This window comes from Lissotriton helveticus, chromosome 5_1, assembly GCF_964261635.1.
Source record: "Lissotriton helveticus chromosome 5_1, aLisHel1.1, whole genome shotgun sequence".
Classification (NCBI taxonomy): domain Eukaryota; kingdom Metazoa; phylum Chordata; class Amphibia; order Caudata; family Salamandridae; genus Lissotriton; species Lissotriton helveticus.
This window is the reverse complement of record NC_136065.1, coordinates 775,322,011-775,349,704: the sequence shown is the minus strand read 5'-3', so window position 1 is coordinate 775,349,704 and position 27,694 is coordinate 775,322,011. Positions and strand designations below refer to the sequence as shown.

Sequence of the window (27,694 nt, the reverse complement as noted above, 5' to 3'; positions counted from 1 at the left end):
CAAAGAAACCTGGGCATCTTCCCAGTGTGGGGGCAGTGCCTCTAGGTTAAATACATCTCAATGTCTTGAGTTTTTTCTGTAGTGGAGTGCAAACTATAGGAGTCTGCTCCTTACCTATCGTACATAGATATCTTGAACCACCCTTGCCTCCTTCTCTGGACGAATTCTTCCTGGTCCTTTGACTCATGATATCCTCAGGAATCAACCACCTTTACTCATGATACAACTCTTCAGTGTAGCATTAAAGCGGTTGCATGGCTCTTCTTCCCGATTCATAGGTTCTTCTGTCATTATCAGATATTCCACACTGAACTTCCCACAAGCTCTGCCTGCTCTATCTACTGTGGTTAAGTCATACAGGCATAAAAACATCTTATACAAAAACCCACTTGGCCATACAGAAATGGCACCATCAACCCACCAACAAAGCGCAATTATCGGCAAAGAGTGTTGGTGCATCATCAGGGATATTAATCACCATATAGATGCAACAACAATGCATTACAATTAATGTCTTAAAATGATTTCCCCATGGTGTACATGCGAAGGGACTTCACTTACAGTGTATTCATGTTGCTTTGCAGCAATCAGAAATACCTCCCAAGTACGGACAATTTGCAGCTAAACAAATTCATGTGGTCAAGAGTTTATACGAAGCCATGGATTGCTGGTGAAAGAGCTTCCATGACTTGAATGTAGTTTTTCTTCAGGATTTAGGTCCTGCAGCTTTGCAGACATGGGTTTAGCTCTCCTAGATTGAGATCAGGTGCAATCATAAGAGCACTGGGCGAGTAAAGAACTGTATCTTTCAGGCAAAGTGTCACAAAGTCTTCACCATACCCAGGATTCCCAGAACAGGCAGACTTGTGTTTCAGCATCATCAAATTGGTAGCTGACTCCAGCCCCTGTTACATATTGTGTCTAGGTGTAGGTGTCTTACAAACGCTGCAATTTAGTTTGCATCCACTTTTCATTCAGAATTGCTGATTGAGACGAATAAACTGGCCCGAAAGTATCCCAGCAGATCTTGGTTCATTGGCCTTCAAGAATACGTTTCTCTCTTGAAATGAGCAAACACTGCTGTTTGAGAGTCTACCTCCAGTAAAATCATGCAATTAAAACATATTAAAACATATTTTCACTGAACTCCCGAGTATGAGTTGTCACCACTTACCCAAATAAACTCTCCCTTCTCTGGCTGATCATCGGATTGTGCACTTCAGTAAAAGGAACAAATGGCTACATATTTGCAGACACGACCACAGAGTTGTTTCCCCATACTTAAAATTATATACATTACATGTATTTACTACCAATGGACACCAAGGATAAGAAAGGGGCACACATAAAAATCCCATTCACCTAAACAATGGTGGCATTCAACATTTTTGAGTATTTAAATAGATGAAACATTCATCAACACCTATCAGAAGAAAATAAATATTGAAGTGATCTTATAAACTTGTATAATTTGAATGTCCTAAAACTGGAATGTTAAATAATACATCCCACATTCCTAGCCTGGTAGACACACATGTACACATGAAACATAGCATACCTATATATTTGATGCTGCCTTGGAACAGTCATTAGCATACACACATTAAAGGCATGCTTGAAGAAGAATGAGATCTTGCCTGCTAATCTCTGTTTTCAATGAAACTGACCCCACTGTATTTTGTTTTAAGCAGGATTTTAAGGCGTTCCAATCGGGGCTTCTTGATTCAGTCTGCCAGGGCTGCAACAGCCTCAGCCATCAATGACCCATGCCTCATGGGGTCCATCTTGTGTGCCTCATTCATTATGTCAGAATGTCAGTCACAACAACACCACTGTCACGGGGATGTATTAGGGGAAGGGAGGTGGAGTTGGGTACAGGTTTCGGCTAGATTCATTTGCATGGCTCTGACTCTTGTTTTGTTTTTGTTTTTTTCCTTTAGGAACCCCGGTTACTATATTGAATGGTCCAATTTTGGCTTTAGATAGTGACCTGGGCATCAATGCAGTGGTGACCTACAGGCTCCAGGGAGTCCAGATGGATCTCTTTAACATCAATAACAACACAGGTGGGATTCACTATGATTATTTTTCACTGCACGTTGTACATTATATAACAAGTAGTGCAAGGATATCGATTTAATCCATTCAAATTGTTTGTATACGTCAAAGCTATCATCTACACAATTTAGAACCACCTGAACAATAATTTTATTTTATGCACTCCCTCAGCAAGAGCGTTCCTAGTCCACCTGTAGGGCGATTAGACACATAGCACTGGCAGCAATCCTGATGTACAGTCCTGAAGTAGATTGCAATTGAGAAAATAACATTGTTCTTCAAAAATGTACTGCATTATTATATATCTCTGCAACGGGCAAACTGTATGACCAGGAGCAGCATGCCACCCTTCCATATGCTACAGAACGGATGTATGACATTACAACGCATGCTTTTACATCGCATGCTTTTACAACGCGTTTTTTACCACGCATACCATTACAACGCATAGAGCTTTGGGGTGCTGGATAGGGAATAGTTTAATTTACTATTCCAACTCCAGTCCCCGTGGACACTAGGAAAGGTGTTGGATAGTAAATTAAGTCTATTCCCTATCCTAGAGCACCCCCCGGCGCAATGCGTTGTAATGGTTTGCGTTGTAAAAGTTGCATCGTAAAGGCACTGCGTGGTAAATGTTGCGTTGTAAAGGATGTTTCCCCTACAGAACAGGCTAGGTTGCTTTTGTGCTAGCATGTACCAAGTTCCGTGCCATCCTGCTTGTATTGCCATCTCAGGCAGTGTATGGACTGTCTGTGTTGTAAGGGCAACGGCAATGCCCTACCAAGATGAGGGTCAGGCTAGAGTCTTGGTCTTGTGGAACATGCCTCTGAGGCACATGGCCCTGGTTTAATAGATAGCTAAAAAATCACACTGCTAATAGTTATGACAAAGTCAACATGTATAATGGCCACTATTGGCCAAGCCTATTTCCTAGAGTATAATGTTTATGAATTTTATTTAAAATAAATTAAACGTGGTATAGCTTCAATAATTCTTAGAGCATGCTGTTTGTGCTTGATTTATTAAATTTTTGCATTTTATCTGTTTTTCACGACTTCTATAGGTATCATTTCTGTGAAGCCCGGCAGAGTGATTGACAGAGAAGCCTTCTTGAATCCAGTCCTATCACTCTCTCTTTCGGCTGAGGACATCGGCAAGCTGAACAGCAGTGCTGGACTCTCGCTTACCATCCTTGATGCCAATGATAACAGGCCGACCTTTAACACATCTATATTTACTGCTCGTCTCCGTGAAAACAGTCCCCCAGGTCAGGCTCGTGCATGTAGAAAAACTGTCAAAGGAAGGTCCTGTGAAGAACTGTGGGGCATATTCACAAGAAAATGTCGGAGCACGGAGCTGCACCAAATTTGGCATCGCCACACTCTGACATTTTCAAAACGCAAGTGTGCACCATATTCACAAGAATACAGCGCACCCCTGTGTTTCACCTAGTACTGGTGCAAAAAAAGCTGCCTAGCGCCAGTGCTGGCACACTGCTACCATTTTGCAAGGGTGCCTGAGCTGCAGGGATGATTGTTTATGTGCAGGAAGGCACACTTTCCTGCACATAAACACTCAATAATTGTGGATTTGCACCATGTGCTCTGCAGAATGCAGCACACATGGAAATAGCAAAAAACGAGTAGAAATTAATATATTTCTCCTCGTTGCACCTTTGTAATGCCTGGTATCCCATTGCGTTAGTTTTTGGCGCTGCCTCAGCCTTAAAAAATTTGGGGCAGCGTCAAAAAACAATGGGTGTTGTTGTGGAATGCCCACAGCAACACCCATTGCATGCCCCTTTGACGCAGAGGACTGTGGCGGAAAGGGGTATATATATATATATATACAAGGTGGCGTTAAGCCATGCAAAGTGGCTTAGCTCCACCTTGTACATATGGAAAATGGCGCTACGCCACTGGAGCGTCAAAAAAAGTGCCGCTCCGGTAGCACGGAGGACTTGTAAATATCCCTCTGTGTTTGTTTACTATGACCAAATATCAGAATTTACCATGACAGATATGTTCCTTTTCATTGCCGTTTGACGAAGGACTAAACAGCAGACATGAGAAACACACATTAGCACTAGAGTAAGAAATATTATACAGCACAGATCACAGAAGTGGTCTATTAAAAACATAGAACACAATCAGCAACAAGGAGAGAGAAAATAGCTTTCTTCTTCAAGGGAATGTCCAGTAATTGTACAGCGCAAACAATTACCCGAGGGTGTCAAGGCGCGGGGTGCCGTCAGGAAGATTAAGCAAACTATTGCCCAGAGTCACATGGCGCTGAGCTGATCTGCCGCCGGCGATCGAACCGTGAGGCGGCGTATTCTGGAGTCAGCCATGGCTGCTGCGCCACACCTCTTCCCTCAATAAGTCATAAGCAATGAGAAATCATGCCGACATGAGTTATCCTTGCGTTTTTGACACAAACTCCCATTCTTTATATAGATGTAAGAGGGGGGAGCAAAAAATGCAGTTCTTGTCAGGATCTTTCAGCTTTCCTTTTGCCACAGGATCGTCACTTCACAAACAGAGAATTTCTTTAGTCAAAATAAAAAAAGGTTTCTGTCAAAAATGACGAAAAAATACTCCTAGCCATTAAGAAGAATGTCTAGTGAGATTAAAGTCCAAAAGAATGGCGAGATTTGTGTAGGAAATAGCAAACCGTAGCCGAGGTCACAGCTCCAGGACAGGATCTTGTTTTCAAGAGCAGACAAAAAGAACTGGAGAAACTGCCAAGGACAGTGCATGATGGAATTCTGATGGCACGTGTTTCATTAAAGGGCCAGTGCATTTTTCCAGGCTCCCTGGTCTGCAGCATATCAGCATACCTAGGCACATTGTTCGTATTTTCTTTCCTTTGAAAAAGGTTTATAGAGCATTTTTTCGTGTCACTCATTACATTTGTGACACGTTTTTAATTAGAATTTGTTCCTTTAAAGAGAGGAATAATTGCTAGGAACAATACCTCGTTCTGGAAAAAATCTAATTTTGAGAACTCATTTCTGCTACCTGTAGTGCATCCTCTTGCACTTGATACATTAGTTCTACTTACCACTACTTCTGGTGCATTACATCGACGTATGCACTTACTTAATCTGCTAGTACTTCGATTGCCATCAAGTGAACTTAAGTATTGGGACTTAGACTATAAAAATAAGTAATTCATGCATTAAAATGTAATATAAAAGAAATGACATAAACTGTTATGTGACTAAAAAGTATAGTAGCTAAAAGTTACTTTAAAAGTATGAGGTAGTAAAAGAAATGAACAATGTAATATAGTCAGGTTAAAAAAGTTGAAGAAAGTAATTAGTGTCCATTGGCTTATGCAATTCAATCAGTTTAATATATTTTAATTGTTACAATTAAATAATCAAGCTATCAGTATCCAACTAACTTTAGAAGTGGGGTATTGGGAACTTTAACAACTTTGACATATCAAATCAAAATGATACTAAAATGCATTTCTTAATGTGGTGTCTGAATTACAAGAATCGAAGCCATCTGAAGCAGAGAGCAAATAAAAGCAGATGATGCCAGAGTTTAAAGATCAAAGTGTAATGTGCTAAAAGTGCAAACGAAATTTAGTATGAATATGCCACCTCCCCATTTTTGGTAGAAGTTAAGTACACACTCCATTTGTCATGCCTTTAGAAGTAGGGGTGGGCAGAATTTGCGGAATCGCGTTACGCAAATCTCTGCAAAACGGTAAAAAATCTCCGCGAACAATCAGAAGTTCCGCGAACACGCGTAAGTGCTTGTTCGCGATGCTTTTTTCCTGTTCGCAATTGCTGTTTGCATGCTCAGGGAAAATATCTCGCGAACACGCATTTTGAGAAAGCGACCAAGCAAAAAATTCCGCAAAGTCGCTGAATGCAGAATTTTGGCCAATTTTGCGTTCTCCGCGGAACGTGAAATTCCGCAAATTCCGTGAGCGGAACGGAATTTACCGCCCAGGCCTATTTAGAAGCATACAGAAGCAGTTCTTTGGCGAAAGAGTGAATGCCTTTGGTAGTGCATGTAGAGTAAAGCCAAAGCCACAGTAAATGTGGCTTTGGCTTCCCCCATTAGAATGTTTGGATGTTTTTTGCATTTCCTTGCACATATTCTGACCCCGTAAAAAGGAAGTCGACAATATACAACAAGCATTTACAATGCAATAAGTCTCGCAATGACATTGTTTTGAGCTATTGGCATTGTAAATGTTATTGGTTTTTTTTCCTTCGTGAAGCATTAATCAAATGGTGGAATGCAAAATGGCAATAGGTCATTTTGTTGTAATTGCGAAATCTACTTCATTGCATTTGTACTTCAATTATCAGTAATTGAATCACTTAGGTCCAGAACACATTTAAGTACTGACACTAGTCCGACATGAACAAGTGAGATCACTGATATAATATCGATTACACAAATATAGAACTACCAAAATATCGAGGAAAAAATATAGAATACAAAAAAATATCGAATTCCTATCTCCACACAGGTAAGTACAAAAATATCGAATCAAAAATATCGTTGTAAAAAATATAGTTAGTCAAAATATCGAATTTTTTTATGTCTTAAAAGTAATTGAAAGTTAATGAAATAATAAATATAATTAACTTAAACATACTTACAATACTTAAATAACCTTAAAATTAATAAATAATTAATATAAGTTATAAACATTTTTTATTTTTTAATACCTATACATATATTAACGTAATATTAAAAAATATACAATATTTTTACCATACGATAGCTGGAGAGTAAAATTTACTATTACAACTCTAGCGAGTGCAACAGTAGGGAAAGCGTTGGATAGCATAGGGGTAAAAATAACTATTCCCACTCCAGTGAGTGCAACAGTAGGGAAAGCGTTGGATAGCGGGAGGGTAAAAATTACTATTCCCACTCCAGTGAGTGCAACAGTAGGGAAAGCGTTGGATAGCGTCAGGGTAAAAATTACTATTCCCACTCCAGAGAGTGCAACAGTAGAGAAAACGCTGGATAGCGTAGGGGTAAAAATTACTACTCCCACTCCAGAGAGTGCGACAGTAGGGAAAGCGTTGGATAGCGTAGGGGTAAAAAATACTATTCCCACTCCAGAGAGTGCAACAGTAGGGAAAATGTTGGATAGCGGGAGGGTAAAAATTACTATTCCCACTCCAGTGATTGCAACAGTAGGGAAAGCATTGGATAGGGGAGGGTAATAATTGCTATTCCCACTACAAAGAGTGCAACATTAGAGAAAACGTCGGATAGCGTAGAAGTAAAAATTACTATTCCCACTCAAGAGAGTGAAACAGTAGGGAAAGTGTTGGATAGCGTAGGGGTAAAAATTACTATTCCCACTCCACAGAGTGCAACTGTAGGGAAAGCGTTGGATAGCCGGAGGGTAAAAATTACTATTCCCACTCCAGTGAGTGCAACAGTAGGGAAAGCGTTGGATAGGGGGAGGGTAAGAATTACTATTCCCACTCCAGGGAGTGCAACAGTAGGGAAAACGTTGGATAGCGAGGGGTAAAAATTACTATTCCCACTCCAATGAGTGCAACAGTAGGGAAAGCGTTGGATAGTGGGATGGTAAAAATTACTATTCCCACTCCAGTGAGTGCAACAGTAGGGAAAGCGTTGCATAGTGGGAGGGTAAAAATTACTATTCCCACTCCAGTAAGTGCAACAGTAGGGAAAGCGTTGGATAGCGTAGGGGTAAAATTTACTATTCCCACTCCAGTGTGTGCAACAGTAGGGAAAGCGTTGGATAGCGGGAGGGTAAAAATTACTATTCCCACTCCAGAGAGTGCAACAGTAGGGAAAACGTTGTCTAGTGTAGGGGTAAAACTTACTATTCCCACTCCAGTGAGTTAAACAGTAGGGATAGTAATGATTTAATATATTAATAAAAATAAATTAAATATCAATACCAATAAAACATTAATTAAAATTAATTACCAATTTAACATTATGTAATAAATAATTAATTAGAAATACAAATAAATATTAGTTATTAAAAATCAATTACCTATTCATAATTAATTAACAACTAATTAATTTTCAATAACAAAAACTAATTATTAATACAAATTAATACCACTTAATAATTAACAGTAAATTAATTATCAATACATTACATTAATATGCAATTAATTAGTTACATTACTTCCCACCCTATTCCCCTATAAACCCACAACCTGCTACAGAAAATAAATTAAAAAAATTATCATAATTATCAAAGAATGTATTAATAAAAACGAATTAACAATTAATAAAAATTAATTACCAAATAAAAATGTATTAACAATAAATTAAAAATCAATAACAATAAATAAATAACAAATATTTACTTAATTACAATTAAATTACTTCCCACCCTATTCCCCTATAAACCCACAACCCGCTACGGAAAACAAATTAATACAATTAACATAGTTATCAATTAATCAATTAATAAAAGTTAATTACCAATTAATAAAAATGAATTACCAATTAAACAAGTAATTTACAATAAATCTAAAATAAATACCAAGAAATAAATACAAATATTTAATTAATTACAATTAAATTACTTCCCACCCTATTCCCCTATAAACCCACAACCCGCTACAGAAGTAAATTGCGCAAAAATTAAATAACATAAAATTCATTACTTAAAAAAAACATACATTACAAAAATAATATACACTTTTCACACATATACTAACATACAAAACACTTAAAAAAAAATCGATAATATTAAAACTTCAATATATTTTAATGCCTATATTATATGCTTCGATATTTTAAACTTTGATATTTTAAACTTCGATATTTTGACAATCGATATTACTTTCCTTCAATTCGATATTTTTAACAACTATATTCTGTCCATTCGATATTTTGTCCATTCTATATTTGTAATTCGATATTATGTCCATTCTATATTTTTACTTCGATATTATGTCTTACTACCGAACAAGTGCTGAGGGGCAGTTCAAGACTCAGGAACCCACTGTTAGGCAGCATGAAGCAGCCCCCCACTTACCCTCCCAAAAAAATGCAGAGGCAGTGCCATACACCTCTCAAATACAGAGACAGCACTGGCGCATGTGGCATAGACGCCCCCACACCCCACAAACACAGAGGCAGAATAGGTGGACATGGCATCGCCCCCCACAACCTCTTGAAAAACAAATACAGAGACAGCACTGGCGCACGTGGCATAAACACACTCAGGCATACAGACAGACACACACTGTCACATGAGACATACGCACTCTGACAGACACACAGTGGCACAGTTGCGCGCAAACACGAACATATTTAAACAACCATACAAAGACACATACACAAAAACAAATGCACACACAGATGGGCACACAGACAGACACAATGAAGGAGGACACACTGATAGAGACACACACACACAGACACACACAAAGACACACAGGCAGACACAATAAAGGCGGACACATTGATGGAGACAGACAGGCATACACAATGAAGGCTGACACACTGATGGAGACACACACCCACAGACACACAGGCAGACACATACAAAGACACACAGGCATAAACAATGATGGCGGACACACTGATAGAGACACACACGGATGGGCACACAGACAGACACAATGAATGCGCGCACACTGATAGAGGCAAACAGAGGAACACACAGGCAAACACAATGAAGGCGGACACACTGATAGAGACACACAGAGACACACAGGCAAACAAGATATCTAGCTTATTTGTGCTTGTGATGAAACCCCTAGGCTAAACATTTACATAAAATTACCCCCTTTGTAGTAAACACACCTTTTGTCAAAAGGCCCGGGAAGTACACTACTCCTGCAGAACCCAGGGCAGGGCAGGACGTAAAATCCACAGAGGGCAACTGTGGCACTCTTTCACTTGCTCCATGTGTGCTATGAGAGTTCCAAAGAATCCATGCTAGGTAAAAAGTAAAAATAAGCACCCTTTTGAATACACCTCACATAGGGCCAGATGTATCAAGCAGTTTTACCCATTCTGTGTCTATGGGAAAATGTGTTCATACATCTGGCCCATAGCACTTACAAAATCTAAGTGCTCCAGCGTAGTTGCCAGTCGCTGCACGCCCCGTCCCGCAGCGGGGCGGGAAGACTCCGCTGATGAAGCATGACACCAAGGGCCCTTTTGGTGTGTGAGGGGTATTTTAACAAATACTGTGTATGCCTTATATCTCTAGACATACATAAACCTCTTTGAGGTGGATCTTTTTGTTTTCTAAACCATTGCATGGAGGAAGATGCATCCACCATAGTACTCCTACGAGCACTACCTCTTCACTCATTAACCCCTGATTTTGATCCTAAATCATCATAACTACTTAGTCCGGGGTCCAGTAATAAATAAGTACAGGGCCACAGAACTTAAAACGTTAAGAACCACCGGTATAAAGGAAAGGCTGGACAATATTCCAGTGGAACCATTGGGATCTAGAAGTATTGAAGAGCTATGCATCTCAACAGCATTAATTATGCTGAGATGTTAAACAGTTGATCAACTGAAGGATGACACACTGCTCCACAGGAAGTGCTGCTTGAACAATGGGAGGAAAGAGATGAGAAGATGCAACAATTTGGAACATATTGCAGGCACTGTCTCAAAATAGGGGCCTGGGGGAACTAATAAAAGAATATATTCAAAGTCCATGGAAGACCAACTCCACACAGAAAACACACGTTTGTGAAAAAACTGTAGAAATAACAAATGTTAATAATGTTTAAAAAGATATAAAGAAATGGAAAATAATAGTAGTTGTAAAGGGTAAAAATAGTTCTCTTAAAAAAAATTAGACAAAAAATGTGTGAAAAACAACGAAAAATAAACACACAGAAATAAAAGTCTCAATCCAATTTGTTCTACACACAGAGGATGTGTGTATGTGGGGTAGGATTGGATAAGAAGGTTGTGTGCAATGGGTCTATGGACTACCCTACAATTCACACAGCTGATTGAGGTGGCATCAGTTAAATACATAACAATGTCATGTAATATGTCAAGAGTGATGTAATATAGGAGCTAATAGGAAGTGCATGACACGGGCAAAAGTTATAGTTATCTCAGCAAGCTACAACTGGTGAATTTCTGTGTTTTTTAAGGTTTTATGTTTTTGTTATTTCAACACCTAACTATAACGTCCCTTTAACCTTTGGACTTTTCAGTGAATTTCTCGTTTTTTTTTTTTTGTTTAAGAAATTTTTATTTGGGTTTAACATAAACATAGCCATACAATAATGTAGATAAATATGATAAGTCAGAACATTAGGCAAAAGAAGTAATGAAAAATCCAAAAATGCAAAAAAAACTAATAAGGAGAAGAAGGAAAAATACAGAAAAGAAAAAAGAGAGAAAAGAGAAACAGAGAGAGCAGAAGGGGGAGGGGAAGAAGGGAGAAGTTAAAGGATATAGATAAAAGATAGAAGAAAGGGAAGACAAGTGAACAAGTGGGACCTACGGATAAAAAACAAGTCAAGAACTAGGTGGGACGAGTAGAAGAGAGGTAAGTAACAAAGGGGAGCCATAGGAGATCAGATTTAATTTTTAAAGGGACAGAAGAAGAAGAAGCAACAGAAATCCTATGTTCATCACATATGAAATTCCACCAAGTTACAATAGAAAGTTGAGAGTTATCTTTCCAACAAGATAAAACCACTTTAAATGCAATAGCTATGAACAGATCAAGTAATCTAGCATCGGATGAGACCAACTCTATATCATCTGATAAGGAACCTAAAAATACATTAGCTAACGAGAATGGAGTAGAAAAATGTAACATATGCATGCATATATCCCAGATAGATTTCCAAAAGGAAAAAACAGCTGGACATTCAAACAGTTGATGTTTAAGTGTACCAGTCTCGGAAGAGCAAGACCAGCATAAAGATGATGAGGAAGGTGAAAACTTGGAAATACTTACAGGTGTAAAGATAACTCCATGATAAATGAAAAAAAGAGATTGAGTAATACGTGCAGCAATAGACACTTTGAATAATTTGGACCATAAACGATCCCAATCAACAATTGACAATGAGATATTTAAATCAGCTTCCCAAGCAGTCTCAACAGAGGATTTGGGACGAACAGAAACAGTGCAAACCAATAATTTATAAACAAGGGCAGCTTTTGGTTGATGAAGAGAAAATAAAGGGTAGAGTGGGGACAAAGGGGAGAAGGATGGTAAAATAGTAGGTGGTGAAAGGAGTGTTAAGTGAGAATGAATAGCATTGGTTATGTTGGTATACTCCTGTAGACATGAAAGGGGCAGTTGATAAGTATTCTGCAACTCATGAAAAGAAAGAAGGGAGTTATTGGAAAAAAATTGGTGCACAAAGGAAATTCCCTTTTCTTTCCAGTATTTGTAGTAAAAAGACTTGCCCTTGTACTTGAGAAACGTATTATACCACACAATGGATGATAGGAAGCATTGAAGGGGAGATAGATCTTTGGAAAATGTGTCATGTAACAGCGACTGAGAGTATTTTAGAACTGGGTGTTTGGACAAAAAGGAACAATTGGACATAAAGACAATATGCTGAAAAGGGAAGTCCTTCAATAAGGAACGTTCCAACAGCACCCAACTGGGTACTGGGGAAGGAGAAAAATCAAAAGCTAAAGAGAAGGATTGTTTTATCAAAAAGGCAGAATGGTATAGTTTAAAGTTGGGGAAACAGACACCACCTTCAGTTTTGGGACGGATGAGGGTTTGTAAAGCAATGCGGGGGTGCTTATCATTCCATAAAAATTTAGAACATAGAGAATTCAAACGAGTAAAATAAGAAGAAGGGATTTTTATGGGGAGCATAGATAATGTATACAGAATATGTGGCGTAATCATCATTTTAATATTATCAAGCCTACCCCACCAAGATAATAATAAGGGAGACCAGCTTTGAAGGAGGGATTGGAGTTTCTTGACAAGGGAATCAAAAGTGAACTTAAGTGTGTCAATGAGAGAAGTGGAAAACCAGATACCAAGGTATTTTATTTTGGATGGGCACCAAGTAAAGTCAGTGGAGTCAAACATATATTGGTAACAGGCGGAGTTTAGGGGAAGGACTTCTGTTTTGGATAAGTTAAGTTTGTAACCTGAAATGGAGGAATAGAGATGAACTTCATCCATGAAATATGGGAGGGAGGAGGCCGGATTAGCAATATAAACAAGGATATCATCTGCGTAAGCAGAGATTTTTGTTTCAACAGATGATAATTTAAAGCCCTGAACATTAGGGTTATTACGAATACGTTCCAAAAAGGGCTCAAGACATAAGATAAATAATAATGGAGAAAGAGCACAACCCTGTCTCGTGCCCCTAGACAAAGGAAAAAATCTAGAAAACTGTTTATTAACAAAAATACTAGCACATGGAGAAGAGTAAAGCAGCTTAACTAAGGAAATAAAAGAGGGACCAAAACCAAACCATTGCAGGGATCGGAACATAAATTGCAAGTTAATCCGATCAAAGGCTTTCTCCGCGTCCAAAGACATGGCAGCAAGGGGAGACTTAAAGGATTTACTGTGAGAAATTATGTTAGTAAACATACGGGCATTATCTGAGGCCAATCTACCTTTTACAAATCCAACCTGGTCAGTTTTAATCAGGAGGGGGATAAGGGATTCAAGACGAGAAGCAAGAATTTTAGCAAAGATTTTACAATCATAATTAATTAGGGAGATTGGGCGAAAATTCTTACAGTGGGAGTGATCCTTATCAGGTTTGGGAATAATAATAATTAGGGCTTCTAAAAATGAGCCAGAGGCTTTAGCAAAGGAGATGAAGGAATTGAAAAGTTGAAGTAATTTAGGCGCAAATATAGTGGGGAAAGCCGACTAAAATTCAATAGGTAGTCCATCTGGACCTGGAGCTTTAGACTTTTTGAGGGAAGAGATGGCTTGAAGGATTTCTTGCAGGGAAATGGCTTTCTCCAGTTGGGCAAATTCAGCGGGTAAGGACGGAGGAGAGGGGAGACCCTCAAAGAAAGACGTTAAGTTAGTGTCTGATGGATGAGTATAGAGGGTGTGATAATAATTATGAAAAACTTCCGCAATATCCTCATCCGAGGATACCAACTTATTAGTTTGATCATTAAAAATTGGGCCAATCATTTTATGTTCAGATTTGATTTTGAGATAGTTTGCCAGCATTTTACCTGCTTTGTTTTGGCCACCATGATATTTGGATTTAATTTTTAAGAGGGTGTTACATGCTTCGACTGTAGCAATCTTATTTAACTCAGATTTGGCTTTAATTAAACTCTGAAGGGCATCCTTGGATTTTGATGAAAAATACAAATGTTCGAGAGATTTAATATTCTTAAGTTGGTCTTCATATTTGAGTCTATTAGTTTTCTTCTTTTTTGCAACATAAGAAATAGTAAATGCTCGAAGAGCAGCTTTAAAAGCATCCCAATTATTAGGAATAGAGGTGGCAGAGGGGTCATTAAGGATAAAAAACTCATTAATAAAAGCCGTAGCTACCTTGACATAAACCGTGTTGGATAATAGAAATGTATTGAGTTTCCAACGATTACATTTGGAGTGTGTAATGGTAAAGTCAATGGTCGCAAGCACAGGGGCATGGTCAGACAAAAAAATGGATCCAATATCGGACTTTTGAATGGAGGGAAGGAGGGATCTACTAACCAGAATATAGTCTATTCTGGAACGGGTATGGTGGACATTCGAGAAAAAAGTATATTCAAGGGTATCGGGATTACATGTTTTCCATACATCATAAAAGGGACGCGAGGTAATGGCAGATTGGAAACATCTATGAGTCTTATCAGGTTGAAATTTATGGGATGAAAGTCTATCTGAAAATGGGTCAATCCATTGATTAAAATCACCAGCGAGGACAATATTAGGGCAATCTATTGTAGATATAAGAACTTTGATATCATTCCAAAATTTGGGATCTGGTCGAACTGGACCATAAATGTTTAAAAGAACCAAGGTTGTATTGTGGATCACAAACTTTGCCATTACCCAGCGTCCCTCATCATCATTCTGAGTAGATAACATTTGAACCGACAATCCCTTATGGAACAAAATTGCAACCCCCCCCTTCTTGTCGACCGCAGGAGAAAAAAACACTTGACCCACCCAGTACCTTTTTAACTTAGAAGATTCAACATTAGTACAATGGGTCTCCTGAAGAAAAACCACTTGAGCATTAATTTTAGATAAATGAGACAATACCTTCTGACGCTTGACAGGATGACCAAGACCACGAACATTCCACGTCATAAAATTACACATGACGGAAGGAAAGGAAGGGGCAGAACATTCGGTGTGGACATACTGCAGGAAAACAGCTACAAAATAAGACACAACAAAGCAAAATGTTACACCAGTACAAAGAACCCAGTACAGGAAGAAAATGCAGAATCAATATGATCAAAAACATTATGATTGACAACAAAAACCAGCGAAACCAAGAGATGAGAAGTATAGCTTGTCTAGAGAGAGAGAGAGGAAAAAGTGCCCAAATCAGAAGAAGGATGGAGAGGAAAAGACAGCAAGAAAGAGAGGGAAGAAAAAGGAACGGAAAAACAGAAAAGAAACAAGAAGACAGATCAAGGCAGAAAAGCCAGGTCTGAGAGAACAGAAATAGCCAAGGCATCGTGGGCTAGGAAGCACCAAAGAGGACATGGATCCCATTGAGCAGCAGAAGAGCAAGAACGGGCAAAAAGAAAGGGAAACCAAGAAGCCTCAAGAGAGAGGGAGGTACAAGGAAAGAACCATGGCGGGGCAGAGCAAACAGATACCCACAACAAATGCAAGCCTGTAAAATAGAAATTAGACGTTAGTGTCCATGTCCGCTGATGAAGCACTCTGTCGATAAGCGTGGAGCTTCTGGGGATCATCGAAAGAGCGGGTCCGTCCATTATGTGTGATCTTGCAGAAACAAGGATGTAGAATACCATACTGAATGTTCAGCTGTCGCATTTGAGGACGAAGATTCAAAAATTATTTTCGTCGGGCATTGGTGGCATTGGAAAGATCCTGCGAAATAAAAATATTATGACCCGACCAAACAAGTCTACGTTTAAGACGAGCAGATTTGAGCACAGTCATTAGTTTAGTAAACTCCCAAAATAATACAATGATACCACGAGGCTTGGAAGCATTGGGATGAAGGCGCCCTAGGCGGTGCGCTCGCTGGAAATTGAGAGAGTGAGACGCAGGTTGGAGATCCAAGAGATCATGCAGGAATTTCCGGACAAACGACACCATATCAGAACCCTCAACATTCTCCAGAATCCCATATAAAGGTAGGTTATTTCTTCGATTGCGGTTTTCAAGGTCCTCTGTGTGAAGCTTGAGCATTTTAATTTCTTTTTCCAGTTGCGGAATTTTAGAAGAAGCATCCTGTATGTCACTGACGCGCTGTTCCAGGTTCAGAACCTTACCCTCCATAACGATCCATCTCTCCTCAATTTGCTTAAGTTTCTCATTAGTGGCAGCCATAAAAGGTTAAATACCCCGTACCTCCTCCAGAATGGAATCCAAAACAGGGTTAGGAGACGTATGAATAGGAGAGGGGGTCATTTTTGGGTCTTTTTGGTTTAGTGCCTGTGAGGGTAGATTTAATACTACTAGCGTCATGAGACATGGCAATGGATGGATATTACTGTAGAAGTCAGAGAAAAAATAGACAACTGAAGAGAATGACTTGCAAGTTTCAAAAATATAGAAAAAAAAATCAACAAAAAAAAAATCGCAGAAGCACAAAGTTGAAGGACACAACCGCAGAACAGCAGCAGAGGTATAGCAACTGCAACTTACATTTGCATTATATGCTCAGAAGCCACAATAAAGGCTAAAAATACTCCTCCACGAGAGACAAAATGCTCATAACTCAGCGAATTTGCCAATTAGTGAGGTAAGGAGTAAGAAAAAAGAGGGAAGCAGCACTTAAAAGGAGAATAGACAACCATTGTCATAGATGGCGCAGAAAATAAATGACTGTGGAGTCCAGCACTCAAAATGGCCACCATATAAACAAAAACGACCATTCAGATGAGGAGAGTCTGAGAAAACGCTGCCTGAAGAGTAGTTGCACTGCAATACCTTGTAAATAGGAGCCAGAGGGGTATTCAGCATGTAGCATGCAGTAACAGCACTCTTGCCATGGTCACAGGAATCCTCCGTAGAGCAGGCAAGTGGACGCGGGCACAGCGGCACAAAATGGCGGACGCCCGCGTCCCACAGATGAGAAGATTTGCCGAACGGTGGTTAGGTAAAAAAAAAAGGCATAAAAATCGCCGAATTCACAAGCATCAACTTCAGGGCATATTCCGCCGTGTAAGACTTGCGTTTTCGGGCGGTTCCTGGCAGAGCTGAGGCACAGGAGCCGAGATGTAAACCCGTAGCTCAGCGGAGCTCACGGGAGAGCCGTCCGACCTCGACGGCGCGTAAGCCACGCCCCCCTGCCCTTCTCGTTTTTTTTTTAACATAAGCACACCAAATTAAAATTACCGTAACCAAAAGTACACCAAACTTGAATGTAGTCTCTGGCCAATACATTTTAGCGATGTGCTAGAGTGTAACAGGGGTGGTGCAGATGTTTTCAACATTCCTCAAAGAACATCATACATTTGTGCAACACATCTAGCCTAGATAATTCTTGAGCAATAGCACCAAAGAAGGAGCTTGTCAAACCTCTAACTCTGTTGTCTTTGTCTACTGCCAGACGCTGTCAGATTTATCTTAAGAAGGGAAGGAGGGGAATTGTCAGAAGCACCTGAGGTCGCAGATCAGGGAATCTGATCAATCAGAGACAAGAACCCTCACACACACCAAAGGGGGTCACACTTTATCGTCAGGCAGCTCCTTGTTGGGCTGACGTTGCAATGCCCAATGCGCCCCTCAGGGGGGCTGTTTGCCAGAGTTCTTTTCTTTTGCAGATGTTATGTGTGAGGTGCAGTGTCAGTGTGATAAATGAGTAGGCTGCTGTGAAATGATTTTAGAAATAACTAAAGTCGATCCAAAGGTAAATTTAGTGTCTAGATGGCTTTATTATATCAAAAACAAGTGCTGGCCAGAAGTGGATATAATGATCCACGTTGGCTTAAGGGATTATGTGGACAATTTTCTTGCCTTTCAAATGTCGAAAAAATTATCACTGCAATTCTTCAGGACCAAACAAATGCTAGACTACTCAGGTGTGGGTAGGTCAGGCTAAGTGTCTAAACCGTACCATACATCAATCACATAGAATATGTAGTATACCCTAGAAAAATAGATAAATATATTGACCATTGGGGGGACACACTATGCCTCCTCAGAAGGTAGCTGAGTCAAGCTAAATGGCTTTGGACCACAGTTTGTCGCCTGTGTTTTTGGCGTTCAACCTACCTGGGAATCTGCTACTGCTGGAAAGTCAGATTTATGTCATTTTTTATTTTATTGCCCTCCGTCATCCTAAATGATTCTCAGTCAAAAGAGCTTTGACACTTCAAAAGAACATAGTGAATTTGAATACTTTGTCCCTACGATCCATTTCTCTGAAAATGGGCAGATGTGTTTTATGAAGTTTAGTTATGGGTATGTGTTCATGCTAACGAATTGAGAGAACACATTATGTTTGAATATATACTTGAATTCAAGAATAGGGCCATTATAATGATATTCAGTATAATGTATAAGAATTTGGGGCCAGATGTACAACAGTTTTTGCATGCACAAACAGGTCTGTAAACCCGTTTGCGCATGCAAAAACAGCATGGGCCATGTACAAAGCCGATTTTGCTACTCGCAAAAAATTGCAAGTCGCAAAATAGGGTTTTGCGAGTCAATAATAGGAAGGGGCGTTCCCTTCCTAATAGCGAGTGCAAGCCCATGTATGAATGTTTTCCGTCCGCAATTGCGGGCGCAAAACACATCCAAATTACCACCCTCTTCAAGAGGGTGGTAATGGGGATGCAAAAAGAAAGGGGTCCCCAGGCGACTCCTTCCCCTTTGCGTATGCAGGGGAAAATATTTTTAAGGGCAGGCAGTGGTCCCAGGGACCACTACATGCTCTTAAAAAAATTAAACAAAAACGTTTAATTTTTTTTTTCCAAATGCATCCCGTTTTCCTTTAAGGAAAACGGGCTGCATTTAAAAAAAAAACTGCTTTATTGAAAAGCAGTCACAGACATGTTGACCCCAGCAGGCCACTATCCCTGTGAGGCTGGCCATTCCCAATGGGGTCGCAAATTGTGAGTGGTTCATGAATATTTGATGAGCCTTGCATTTTGCGACCCCATTGGGAATCGCTAACAGTGTCTGTGACACTGTTGTACATTGAATTTAGCGCCTCACAATTTGCGAGTCGCAATAAGTCACAAATTGTGAGACGCTAAATAACAATGTTAGTACATCTGGCCCTTAGTCTATTGTTATGGGTCTGTATTCGTGTTTTCAAGACTATTGGTGCAGATAATTTATTAATCACTATTCTTACTATGGGTCAATTGATTTGTATATACAGTATGTTTATATTCTAACTGCTGGGCCTCATAACGAGGTTCCTGTGATTCAGGCAGTAGCTCCACAAATCTCTGGTGTTTCTCCCAGAGATTTCATCTGCTGAAAAGATGTGGAACCTCCGAGTTAAATACTGGGTACAATCAGAAATCCCAAGGGAAATGGTAACCAGAAATAGCAACCCCCCACTCATTCCTCATGTGTTCGTTGATCCTACCTGTCCCTGATAACCCTCCTATGGGAATTTCCCATGTCCTCGGTATTGGTAACTCCCAGGGAGGAGTTACAGGGGGAGATAATGGGAACTTCATAATGAGGCCAAACATGTTCATTATATATGTTTTATGCACGTAAAAACGATAAAACTATTCCTGTTAAAAAAAGTTAAGATAGCGTGATGACGTAGGTGGTTCATTTACGTATTGTGTAACAGAAAGATCAGAGGTTTAAATCCTGTCTTAGTGGTTCGGGATTTTGATCTTGGCAAAAAATGAACTATTGAGATGCGATGTAGTATCTTCCTACTACTCAGGAGACAATTGACTTTATGTTCATGAGAGTCATTCTAAAATAAAAAATCAATGTTTGGAGATGGCAAGTGGACCACGTATGTTACTGACATTATATTGATTTAATAAATAAAGAAAGCTAAACATTGAATGGTGGGAAATATCTACAGCTCTGTGGGTTTTTGTACTGATATTTTGGTTCATTTACCTACAGGATTTTCAGTCACGAAGGTAACCGCCTTTGATGCGGACAGCGGCCTAAACGCTGAGCTGAGCTACCGAATTGAAAGCGGTGCACAGGACAGATTCCTCATTGACCCCATCTCCGGGATCATCCGCGTTGCCAATGTCACAGTGGATAGAGAGGAGCGGGATTCCTACCGCCTGATAGTATGGGCAACAGACCGGGGTACCAGCCCGCTGTCGGGCAGCACTACGGTAAACATTCTAATTGATGACGTCAATGACTGCCCTCCGGAGTTCCTCACCCCGGTGCAGACAGTGAGCGTGCTGGAGTCCGCTGAGGTGGGCACCGTCATTGCTGAGTTGACAGCTGTAGACCGGGATCTCAACCCCCGCCTGGAGTATTACATCATCGAAATATTGGCAAAGGATGACTCCAGTACCCTTGTGCCCAACCAGCAGGGCGTTTTTGCTATTGATTTTAGAACAGGTATGTTGAACCAAGCCTCTGGCCTGCTAGGGCCCCCCCACACCTTTGCTCAACTACTCAGATCTCTACCTCTGCCATCATTCATCGATCACTATTCCTACCTCCTTTTTTAGACGTGGCTCCTTTTAATCCCTCTCCCTACCCACTCACCTAGGATACCTTTTCTGCGTTTATTTTAACTAATACCTCTGCATTCCTGTATGGCTCTTTAACTTCCTCACTAAACACAATTTTTCTCCACTGCCTTTTGACAGATTTCACTCTACTAACCAAAGTAATCTTTTCTTTCCCCTACTGCTCTCAGTCCTGAAGGTTTGACGCGTCTTCTCTGTGAATCTCTATCTGTCTTCTGTCTTCATTAAACATTGTCTTCCTTCATCCTCGCCTTCATCTTTACTGTAAACTTCACCTTCATCATCATCACTGATGGCTCAGCCACTCCCTATGCTCGCTGCTTCGTGGTCGAGCATAGCTCCCTGGTGGTTGTTGTCTAGCCTTCGCAGACTGAATGTGGGAGGCCCTTTCTTGATGCAATGGCGGCGAGGGTTGGGGCCTAGTATTTTGCAAAATGATTTTACTGTTACATTGTGGAACGCAAGGTAACCGTGTCAGTCCAGCAAAGTCTTCAGAATATGTGCATTCTTTGTATATTCTTCCAGAAGGTCTAAATGTATTCACTTCTTTAATGAATTATTTTTTCTTGTATTCATTCCCTTAAATATCATGTTTAATCTTGAATTAAAAAGGTCTGTAGGCCCGTGACAAAGAGCTCATACTTCGCTAAGTTCACAGCAGACTTTATAAGCATGTGAATGAATTAAGGTTAACAAAAAAACTCGAATGTGCACAACACTGTGATCATTGGTGGTGAGAGAGCGCAAACTGATATAAATGTATGAGTACATCACACTTACCTATAGTAAGCACAAGTCATGATGAGAAATGCCATGAGTGCTAATAGTATCTGAAATTATATTCTAAATGTATAGCTAATATAGAGATTTAAGTAGAAGTGGAACTAATACAGAAATGTGTGACATTATATGATTTTATTAGACGTGATTATTTTGAATCTATGTCGTGTAGCTGTTAACATATAAGATGGTCTGTGGTAAAACGCAGAACGTGGTAGGCCTCAGGGCCAGAGTTGGAGCTAAAAGGGAAGGTGTTTCTTTTCACGACACAGATTGTTTAACGTTTTTGGTCATTGCATTAATGGACCGTGATTTAGAGTAATGTTTTCTAAATAATAGAATAAGAGTTTAACATGCTTTAATTAAATGAAGAATTTGAATGCTATAATCATAATGTGAAATATTGTAGGCCTGAAATGTTTTAGCAGTGATTTACACGTACATGTCTGGGCTGAGAAATGTTGCAAGCCTTTTTAGAAGTCTATGAGAGTTGGGTTCTTGGCGGCAGATATCTGTCTGCAACAGGAAAGGGGGGATCCAATTATAAGTGAATGAATAGAGGTCTGTTCAGTAGACGGCCCAGACATGGAGGAGGGTTCTGGAATGTTTAAGGGGTATCAGCGGGCCGGAGAAGAGACTGAGAAGCAAGGTCAACTCTAACGTCTGAGGCCCAATACAAAGCATCATGGAAAAAGCCTGAAGTTGCACCACGTGAGAGGCGTTTCGCAAGGGGCGTCTCAAATGTTGTTGACTGTTTTGTATTAGGGACAGCACCCCTGGGTGGAGTTAGAGCAGAGACCTGAGGACCCTTTAGAGAGCGGATGGGTAGGCAGTGAGGGGTCATGACTGGAGAATTTTAGGTTTTCACCAAGAGACTTAGAGTGGGTGACTTCCCTTGGGGGTCATTCATTGCTGACACCTTTGTTAGGTTGGGATTTGGTTAAGTAGGGATACCATCTAGAACAGGGTAGGGACGCCTAACCTGTGTTTGTTTTCCTCCAACCTAAATGAAGGAGAGATATGCGTCTATGCTGATAGCTTTGCTATTTTTAGAACTTGTGTTAGTGATTTCTGTTGCTCGTCTGAGGGCTTTTCGAGAGCACATGTATGTAATTGGACCTGTGTATCTCGTGAATCTCATTCTGAGATGCTTGTATTTGCAGCTCATTATATCTTTACAATAAACTTTTGAAACCTAGAAGTTGTCCGTGATCTTTGAGAGTAGAGTCCTTTCTTGGGTGAACTAATTTGCAGATAGGTGTACTGTTTCCTTCCAAGACAGGCAATAAAGGTTCAGTCGACCAGATCGAGGTTTGGATCAATAGAGATAAGGTATCGATCAAAATCTCGCCCTTTCAGTTGGTAGCTATAGAGGATGGTTGCCTTCTTGAGGACGGTGACCTAGGCCAGGTTAGCTTACCCCAAGGCCCCTAGAAATCGATGATCGGAAGAACAGCCCGCAGATGAAGATCCGGATGACGTGAGACAGAAAAAGCAGCAGTATCAGAGAGAGTGAGTATAAAGGGTTATGCGTGTTAGATTGCGGTGTTTTTGTATTGTATCTATGTTGTAATGTTTGGCGGAGTTGAATGTCTGTAGAGTGACTGTGGAACAGGTTGTGAGCGCGCGCAACCGGTGGAAATCTTAAGTTCAAGGAGAGCTTAAGTGGTTCGGGTGTATCGGACACCCAGAGTAATTGTCAACTAGTGTGAAGGGGGTCATGAGGTACCATTGATCACCCGAGAGACCGAGATAGGGGGAACGTAAGAGTGAGTGCGTGAGTAACGGACGCTGGTCGGAAGTTACTGTGTGTGTAAGTAACCTATCAGAAAGACGATAGACATCTCGTCAGTTGTGTTGACAATTACAGATAGACTGTGGACGTACAGTCGAGAGAAGTGACCGCTTGGTCGGAAGTAGTCATTTTTCAGTGTATGAATGGGACGCATGCATAACCGGGAGACGAGTTGAGAAAGGAGGGGTGCTGCTGCGAAGCGGAGAAAAGAGACGTCAGGTGGTGTCGCGCAGTGATTGGCTGACCGGAGAAAGACCGCGCTGTGATAGGCCAGCTAGCGAACACGTCATACAGGGTCGCGACGTGATTGGCCGACAGGAGAAAAACCGCGCTGTGATAGGCCAAGCTAGCAAAGCCGCGACAGGATTGGTGGATTGTCATCAGGAAGTAAACAGAGTAGCGAGGCTGGATTTTGTGCGCATAATTATGAAGTGTTTTAAATGGTTGAAAGCGGCGTTTAAAAAAGAGAAGCGGGGATCGGATGAAGGGGAAGAAGCCCCGCCGGAGGGTACGCCAGCTCGTTATATGGCAGTAAATGTTGGGTTGCATACGATCCTTTGGATATCAGAGTGGAGTAAGATTACTGAAGGAAATGAGGAACTGACGTTCCCGAAGTACGGGACGTTCAGATTAGAGGTGTTACATCGATTGAAATCAGTCATGACCTCAAAGAGACCCTTGCCTAGACCAACCCAGTTTGAAGCCCTTGAAGCATGGCTTAGGGCAGCGCATGAAAGGAATATGAACAGACGACAAGAAAGGGTGAAACGCTCGGTAAGGGCAGTACAGGATGCCAGGTGGGATGCGGATGCTAAAAGATGGAGAGTGCATAATTTGGAAATAAATAAACTGTACCCAGTGTTAGAGGCGCCAGTAAATAAAAGCCCCCTAGAAGAGGATGATGAGAGCGAAACAGAGGACAGCCTGATAAACAGATTACTGACAGACAGGCCACCCCCGTATAATAGAGCAGGGGGAGAGGTCGAGAATACTGAAGGAGAAAAGGGGGGCAATGCAGGAGAGCATAGACCGCTTCCCAGTTCAGAGTGGGATCCTGAGCCAAAGAAAGAGTTGCTCCAGCCTAGTCAGGTGCAACAGGTGGTCGGTAGGTTTGTGGTACAAAGAGCGCCGGAAACGGAAAGCGCCACATCCTACCCATTACCAGATGCACTACAGGTACCTGTTACCATAGGTCCTATAATATCGATATATGACCAAGAGAGAGCAAAAGGGGAAGAACGGAAGCGGAAAGACAGAGAAAGAGCAGAGCAGGCAAGGAGGAACGATACCACTAATTCCCCAAGTCAGATGCCGATACCCAGAGAGTGGAGCACCCCGATGCACACAGCAGGGGACCCAGGAGGAGATCCTGGGGGCCCCAGATGGCCAATGGATTTGAGGGGATCTGGACGAAAGTCCTTTCAAGAACTAAATGAGTACATGAAGCAGTGGGATGAGGCAGTGAAGGCTCAAAAGTGCATCAATGCTGCAGAAGCAGAAAGGGAAAGTCAGGACAGCAGAGCACGAACTCACTGCGGGGCTGGGGAGAGTAGCCCGGAGTGGGACTGTAGAGGGAGTAGGGGAGTCACCCATTGGGCCCGAAATGGAGGTAGAACAGACCTGGAAAACGGGGGCCCCGGGAGTGAAGGGGTGGCGTGCCCAATACTCAGTGAAGGGGAGAGGAGAGCGCAAGAGTACAGAAACAGCTTTAAGTGTCCACACTGTGTGCCTGGCACCAGAGAACAGAATGGGAGTTGTGAGAGGTCGCACCATAGTCCCTGTGATGACAGAAATGAGCGCAGCCCAGGGAATATGGGGAACCAGGAAGGATCGTATCGGATACTGAGCGATACGAGGCAAAGGGAGTGTAGCGACCAGAGGGAAAATAACAGAGAGATGTGCGGTGAGAGGAGAGAAGAAGACGAGAGTGGGCAGAGAGAGAGTAGGGATAAAAGGCCCGTGTTCCATCACCTTCCAAGATTGGATGGCCGAGCATGGGACCTGGAGAGATGGGAGCAAGGGAGGCCACCCATTAATTCTCCTGAGCCCAAACGCAGAGCTCGAAGTTGGGATGGGAGGGAGACCAGTGAGCCCCCTTCAAAAGACATATTGCGAGCTGAGATAAAAGCCAAGAGACTTGATGTCTCCAGCTTAAGGTCAGATCTGGATGACATGGTAGATGGTACCCTGCCTTTAGAAAGAATGGAAATGTATGAACAGGATGAAATACTGTATATGGCAAAGGACATCACACGAAAGGCGAGAGCAGTCCATGAGAAGTTAGTCGAACTAGCAGGCAAATATATGGTGGACTTGTCAAGAACCAAAGCATTACAGGGTAACCACAGGCTACATTACTCAGATCGAGATCTAGATGAGAGGAGAACGATTGGGCTGAAAACACACATAAGGGAACTGATTACTGGAATAAGGACATGGAGGGCACTAGATAAATGGGAAGAGAGGTGGTCCAAGAAAGGGACCGGCAGAAGAAGCATGATTGGTATAACACCAGGACAGCAGGGAATAGAAGCTTACCCTTTGCGTGAAGTTGCCAATGGGAGCTATGTACATGTCCCTTGGAGTAGGGGAGATTTAGCTGCTTTTACCACATCTTTCCCCAAGTTACGAGAGAGCCCCGTGGAGTGGTACAAGCAGGTCGAGAGGTTTGTAAAGATCTCAAAAGTCCTATGGATAGATCTGAACACGCTGTTTGACATTGTAGTACCAGGAGATCTGTGGACAGCATGCAAGGTTAGCGCTGAGTGGCCCACAACGGAGCCAGAGAGAGATGCTAGGACTAATGGGCCGTCCGAGATCGTGATGGCAAAATTCGAGAGAGTGATGACTTGGCTGAAAGAAAAAGTGCCAATGCAAGACATAGATTGGGTCAGAATAGACAGAACGAGACAGGAACCCAAAGAGACAGTCCATGAATATTACGAGAGATTGCTGAAGGCGTTTAAACAGTATAGCGGCTTGGATGTAATGGATCCAAAGGACATAGGGCAATTCGTGTCCAAGTTCGTCCTGGGACTGAGACCGGATATTAGTTTAATGATTCAGCAACACTCGATTTGTTGGCAAAGTAGACCCCTAGATGAAATACTGAGATATGCCAGGTACTGCTGTGATGAGGTAGACTCCAAGGCTAAGAAACTAAAAGAGAAGCTGATGGTGGTACAATTGCAGGCAGCAGGAAAGGGGGGACCGCAACAACAGCAGCAAGGGACAGGTACAGGAGGTAAGAAGCAGTACAGTCAGAACAAGGGTAATGAGGAGAGTACTACCTTCAGACCCAGAGTAGACATAGCTACCTTGAAGAAAACGACTAGGTGTCACCAGTGCAACGAGTTGGGGCATTGGAAACGCGAGTGCCCTTACAATGTAGAGATAGGAGAGCAAGAGATAGAGGAGGAAGAGGTCCAGAGCGCACCTATGAGAGGGGCGACGCCATACCAAGGAAAGGTGCTCAAAGGGGGGGGGGCTCCTCCCCGAGCCCAGTTCCCGCAACCTCCTCGAGTAGGGAGTATGGGTAAGACCTATAGACAAATGCCCCTGTTTGTGGAAGGTGAAGAATGCTATTATGTGGACCCATTAACCGGACAGAGAGTGGAAAGAGAAGACTGCACCCTTGGGGCAGCCTTAGAGGTAGATCAGAGGGGACCCTGTGTTGAAGCAGAAGTAGCAGGGTGCCCTACGACATTTCTGGTGGACACAGGAGCCACTAGATCCACGATCAGATCAGCTGCAGTTCCAGACCTGCCCATGTCTGGAGAGACCATACAGGTGGTAGGGGTCGCAAACAGGAGAATAACCAGCCAATTGACAGAACCGGTACAGGTGAAAATAGGGAAGTACAGCGATGAGCACCAATTTGTGGTTTGCGATTCAAGCCCTGTGTGTCTGCTAGGAAGAGACCTGTTGTGCAAATTGAATTGTACTATATATTGTACACCCCAGGGAGTGGAGGTATTGACTAATGATGATGATGCAGATTTCAAAGTTGCAAACTCAAGAATATGTGTGGAGCTGTACCCTACTTTGACAGTAGACGAGCTTCCCTGGGATTTGAGAGAGACAGTGGCATCAGAGGTATGGGATTTCACTGGGGAAGAGATTGGATTAGTCAAAGGGGTGGACCCAGTGAAAATTGTAGTGAAACCGCATGCTGAGTTCCCAAGAACACCCCAGTATAAATTGACTCCAGAAACGATTGCAGGCATAAAACCCGTGATCGAGTCCATGATTAAAC

The 27,694-nt window shown here is 41.6% G+C and overlaps 1 protein-coding gene across 1 annotated transcript in view; it reads left to right on the top strand.

Annotated features, from left to right (window-relative positions):
* Positions 1-27,694, top strand: part of CDH23 (cadherin related 23) — a 1,152,220-nt gene that overhangs the window by 724,294 nt on the left and 400,232 nt on the right. The window contains exons 20-22 of the mRNA XM_078641088.1: positions 1,941-2,066; positions 3,122-3,325; positions 20,272-20,730. Of these exons, the coding sequence (XP_078497214.1) occupies positions 1,941-2,066; positions 3,122-3,325; positions 20,272-20,730 (789 nt within the window). The remainder of the gene's footprint in view (positions 1-1,940; positions 2,067-3,121; positions 3,326-20,271; positions 20,731-27,694) is intronic.